This window comes from Olea europaea, unplaced genomic scaffold, assembly GCF_002742605.1.
Source record: "Olea europaea var. sylvestris unplaced genomic scaffold, O_europaea_v1 scaffold1075, whole genome shotgun sequence".
Classification (NCBI taxonomy): domain Eukaryota; kingdom Viridiplantae; phylum Streptophyta; class Magnoliopsida; order Lamiales; family Oleaceae; genus Olea; species Olea europaea.
In genome coordinates, this window is record NW_019228104.1 from 32,316 (window position 1) to 37,579 (window position 5,264).

At 36.6% G+C, this 5,264-nt stretch overlaps 1 protein-coding gene across 1 annotated transcript in view; it reads right to left on the reverse strand.

Annotated features, from left to right (window-relative positions):
* Positions 1 to 4,155, reverse strand: part of LOC111373129 (NAC domain-containing protein 60-like) — a 5,625-nt gene extending 1,470 nt beyond the window's left edge. Inside the window, exons 1-2 of the mRNA XM_022995610.1 lie at positions 3,816 to 4,155; positions 514 to 767 (exon numbers count right to left, since the gene is read on the reverse strand). Of these exons, the coding sequence (XP_022851378.1) occupies positions 514 to 767; positions 3,816 to 4,044 (483 nt within the window). The 5' untranslated portion in view covers positions 4,045 to 4,155. The remainder of the gene's footprint in view (positions 1 to 513; positions 768 to 3,815) is intronic.
* Between the last annotated feature and the right edge of the window lie 1,109 nt (positions 4,156 to 5,264).

Below are 5,264 nucleotides of genomic sequence, written 5' to 3' on the forward strand. Positions count from 1 at the left end.
TTCTGATTTTCAGATAATACTTAAAATCAAGTGTTATACACTTCACAACTCAATAATATAAGCCAAACAAAATGACCACTTGCTCTGTATTTATGATGTTTCCTTTATTTTATAGAAATCCCTTCATTTTATAGAAAAAGGTTCAAGAATATGTGCAGCAAGTGCAATGATAAGGTCAATAGAAGCATTCTTCAAGTTCAATAACATATTATCACAATTCAAGTTAAGAAAACTTAGTGGATGGATCAGAAGACCAAGCACACAAAAGGATAAGTAATGCATATTTTGTAGATTATTTGACAAGATATTTACGTTACGTAGAAGGATTTCAAATTGGGACATTCATTGTAGAATCCTAGTAACACATAAGCAAATATTTTCCTACAGTGAGATGTATCACTTTCATTTGGATCCCATATGTGTGTACACAGATACAGAAGTGTGTTAGATGTACTTATGTTAGTCTCTATACATACGGCCCAAGAATCTCTCATAAACAGGGAGTTAACCAACCTGAGATTTCTCACTTGTACAATACTCGTGCATTATCCACTCAGTCCTTTGTCCTTTTGGTGCTCGGCCGATGTGGAATACTAGCGTTCTTTTCGTGCCAATAAGATTTGAACCTGACTTAACAGTGCGTTCTTTTCCTGTGGCCTTCCAGTAACCAAATTCAGTTGCCCTTTTACTTTGGGATCCCTTCGGGTACTTCCTTCCACGGGGAGTAAAGAAAAACCACTCATTATCTGATTGAATGATGGATTGGGCTGGTTCATGTGAAAGTAGAATTAACCAGTTACCATTAGAAATGAGATTCCGATCACTTGAAAAATTACTTCTTAAGTATGACTTACATGAGAAGGCAATCAGGCAAGTGAAATATCATACCACAGATACTCGATCGAAATTATCTTCATTAGTCTGCTCATGATAATCAATTATAACACATTTTACTTTTTCAAAAGGCTCAGCAAGAAATCCAGGAAAAACTGGGCCTTTTGTAGTAACAAAATTTTACTCACAAACAGATATATACAAAGACAAGTCAATTGAACCGAAAGGCTCACTAAAGTAATAATGTCGTTAAAGCTATGTAACTCAGTTGGGAAGCCAGAATATCAGTTTCAGATTACTACAAATAATTCAATGTGTAGAAGTATAGGAAAGTGACTTTTTAGAGACCATAGTTCGTCCTACACTGCAATAAAGATAAACATAACTAGTTTTTCTGCTTCTGCATAAAACACAAAAATATGAGAATAATAACCCTATGCCCTCCCATGGTCTAAAATAGTGCTAGTTTTTTTTCTTAAATTGCAAACAGGGTTTAGAAGAATCTATCTGTCTTCACTCAAAGAAGAGGTGAGTACATGCAATGAAAATAAATAAATAAATTTCCTTTTAGACGTATTTCAGAATCATCAATCAAAAATTGTGAGATCCGTCAAGTTTGATACCATGTTATCAAGTATGATAACAAAAACCTACAAGGTTCTTAGCTTTCCATAAATCTTCAACTTAACCAACAAGATAGCATGCTAGTTATTGAAGTTGCATTGGAGACTTGTGCACGTGACTCTTATTATAGTTTAACTAGCTTTATAAATTGACATTTGGAGCCAAAAATGCAAAATTTTACGAATATTATTAATTTGAATGGTTTAGCCTCTAATGCGAGTGTCTTCTTGAGCTTTGACAACAAAAGAAAATGAGCAGTAGAAAGTAAAGAAGTAAGAGATGGAAATGATTTCAATAACTTGCCAAGAGGGGTGAAAAATGGACAAATAATGTGAATCTTTAGAATAATTGTTCTGAAGATGCATCAAATACAAGAGTAGAAGTTATCACACAAAATGAGCATAGTCCAATTATCACCCTCGTACTTCAATTGCCTTCTACCAATCACCACCAACTTCCAATTCAAACACTTGATTTATCTCATGTTGCCCGATATTCCTCAGGAAGAGACAATTCATATGCTTACAGTCTGATATTATTTGCCTTCATTTTACCATATTTTGGTCTCGCATTTGATCAGCGGCTACAAGCAAAGGCATTGCAAAATTGTCTCAAATTCACAGAATCTTGCCAGTGAACAAGCAATCTTGAATAATTGAGTAGGTCTGAAAATGGCGGGGTTTTTCCATATAGACTTGAGACAGACAACATGGGGATTTCCCATGGTAAAGGTTAGACCTATCCAAGCAATCTGGTTTTATGTTCAATCAGACTCTTCCAATCAATTCAGACTTCCTCAACAACAGTTTAGATCAAAACTATTTCCATTTTAATCAAAGAAACACATTGCTATGCAAATAAAGACCACCACTTTGTTGCCACCTATAGAGTAACAACATGGAAACATTAAAATAAAAAGAAAGCCCAAAACATAGGGTAAGCTGTGTGAAAAGAAAGAGAAAAAGTGATGATATATATTAATTTCTTCTCATGCAATTACTTGACCATAATTTTATTTCTTCCACCTCGTTCATCACGAATCAGGAAACCCTGGAAGTCGATCACTTCTTTCCATATTTTCTTGTCCATAAATATAGTAGCACATGCTTGATGGTAATCACGAGTGGGATATCCTGAAAATCCAGCTTAACACTATTCTCCAAAATTTTCTTATCCATGAAAAGATGTCTATTTTAGAATGCAACAAGGTAATCACAAGTTATATATATCAGGTTTCCAGTCTGAGGAAACACCAGAAAAAGATAATGATAGTTCAGAACCTGTTAATTCAATCTAATGCTTGACCAGTTGCGTTTAAGCTATTCAGCAGTAACTTGATGCCTAAGGTTTTTATCCCTATACTCCATTACTACTTTAGATCAAATCCAAATTTAAAATCCTCCTCTATTTTGCAGGAGCATGACATATTTTCTTCTAATCACTTTCCTTACATGGCAAAGAAAAATATGTCGGTAACAACCCATCAAAAATCATGAGCCTGTCAGACTGCTACCAAAAACTTAAATGAATAACAGGGATTTTGGAAGCTGACTTAAATAAAGTATAGTCTTTAACTACTTGTTGTGGAAAAATTAAACTCAGATTAAACACCTAGATTGATATATGATACTAAAAGCCATTAATTTGAGACACAAAGTATTATTACTTCTCTACAAAGCTGTAGCAGCAGATGACAACAAACTTTTAGAGCAGGGAAATGAATTCCTAAAAGAAAACATGTTGCCACAAATAAAGGACAGGAGATTCACTGAGTGTAAGAAAATTAAGAGATTAAGAATGTTTCATTAATGATAAATGCCCAAAGAATATGCTTGATTTTTGAGTAGGGGATCTATACCTTTTCAACTAAGTAATGTCTTCCAATCCTACAGGATTGCAAGAATAAAGGGCAAATACAATGGCCTTTCCAGGAAAATTCCATCATTGTTACAGTTAGATCATCTACCTAATTCGATGAAGAATGGACCCAATAACGGGATATTTGATAAATGAGAAACTCAAAATACTTGAAACACAAATTATATTAGCCACTATCACATTGCAACCGGTTTATCACTCACTTTTTGGGTACAGGCCAGTTTGTTGACCACTTTTTCCATACAATCTGCTTTTATGGGTGGTTAGTATTGTAAACCGTGAAATTTAGCTTAAAAAGACTCAAAATGGTAGAACCTTCAACCGTTCTTGATCTATTTTCAAAGTTAAGAACAATCTGAAACAATTATCCTAAGGATTTGGTAAGCTACATTTGCATAAAATACACACAAACAAACATATAAATATATAAATGTATATCCACCTTATATCGTATCGTATGAGAAAGAAGTAGAACGAACCTGGTAAGTCCCAAGGCTCATGCCGACAGATATCAACCTCAGGAATCACTTCAACACAGTCATCAGATCCAATAATCTTCTTTTTCAAGTAATATTCTATTAATTCTTCATCCGTCGGCGAAAAACGAAACCCCGGAAACAACGATACATCTGCCATCGAAATCTCCATGGGAATTTCAGAAATATTTCTTGAAGATGACCCTTCAATTCTCTCGCTATCCTCACCCATTTCTTGGACAAATTCATAAGCCAAACTCACTCTTTTACGCTGTAATTTGAACCGGAGAATATACCTGAGGAGCCTTAAAAAGTTAAGCACGGAATCAAACTGAAACTCTGCAANTCTTTTACGCTGTAATTTGAACCGGAGAATATACCTGAGGAGCCTTAAAAAGTTAAGCACGGAATCAAACTGAAACTCTGCAATAAGTTTTGAATTTGTGCTCTTTTGGTTGCGTTTGATGAGGTTCGTTCCACAGTGTAAAAGGACATGACGTGGCAGTTTGAAGACTGCACGTGTCATCTGCATGCAAGATATTGACGTGTCCACCTTAAATATATATTTTTTTTTTATTATTTCTGTTTTTCGCTTCCTTTCTATAACTATATGTTTAATATATCTGTTACGCTCCAATCTTTTACGCCTCGAAACATGCACCATCATATACTCCGATCTGATAAAGACCCGTCCGAAATGTTTCCGAAGTGATATCAACAATGTTTGCAACCTAGTAGCGTGCTGCGAAGTACAAGCGATCCCTACTACTGACCTGATCGAAGCACCTCGCCCCGCGAGGCCGAGGCCAAGTGGACCCCGGTTAGAAGATCCGCTGTCAATTTCAGAAAAAGATTTGTGCCAAGATCCTTCTTGCACCTAATGTTTAAATTGATTTGACGTCTCTATGAAACTAGTTGATGTGACTTATCAACTTTATGTCAATTCAACTCAGAAGAAACAAGCTGTCCGCCCACTCTACAGACGCGGCTGATTGACGCCTATGAGCGGACGCCTTATACCGTCAGATGTATACACACGTCCCACATCCAACGGCTCATACCACCTATAAATACCCAAGGTTTGGCAAGAGGTAAAGGTAATGAAACTCTTACTACATAACACTCTATAGCAAGCTTATATATTTTCTCCTCCCCCTTATCATTGATTTGCACAGCCCCTGGGTACTGTTCCGACCACTTAAACCTGACTTGACCGTCGGAGTGTATACGGTCGCTACCACCCTCGCTGATCCCGGCCGTGTGCGTCTGACTATTCGCTGATTGTGCGCAGAGAGGAATACGTGGAGTAGCTCTCGGAGAAGAGAATCAAGGGACCGAGGTCAATCAAGACAGGGAAACCAAGCCCAATTTTTTGAAAGCCAGGTCATCAGGAAAATCGATACTATCATTGGAGGACCCCATGTCGGTGGCAACACCAGGAATGCCCAGAGA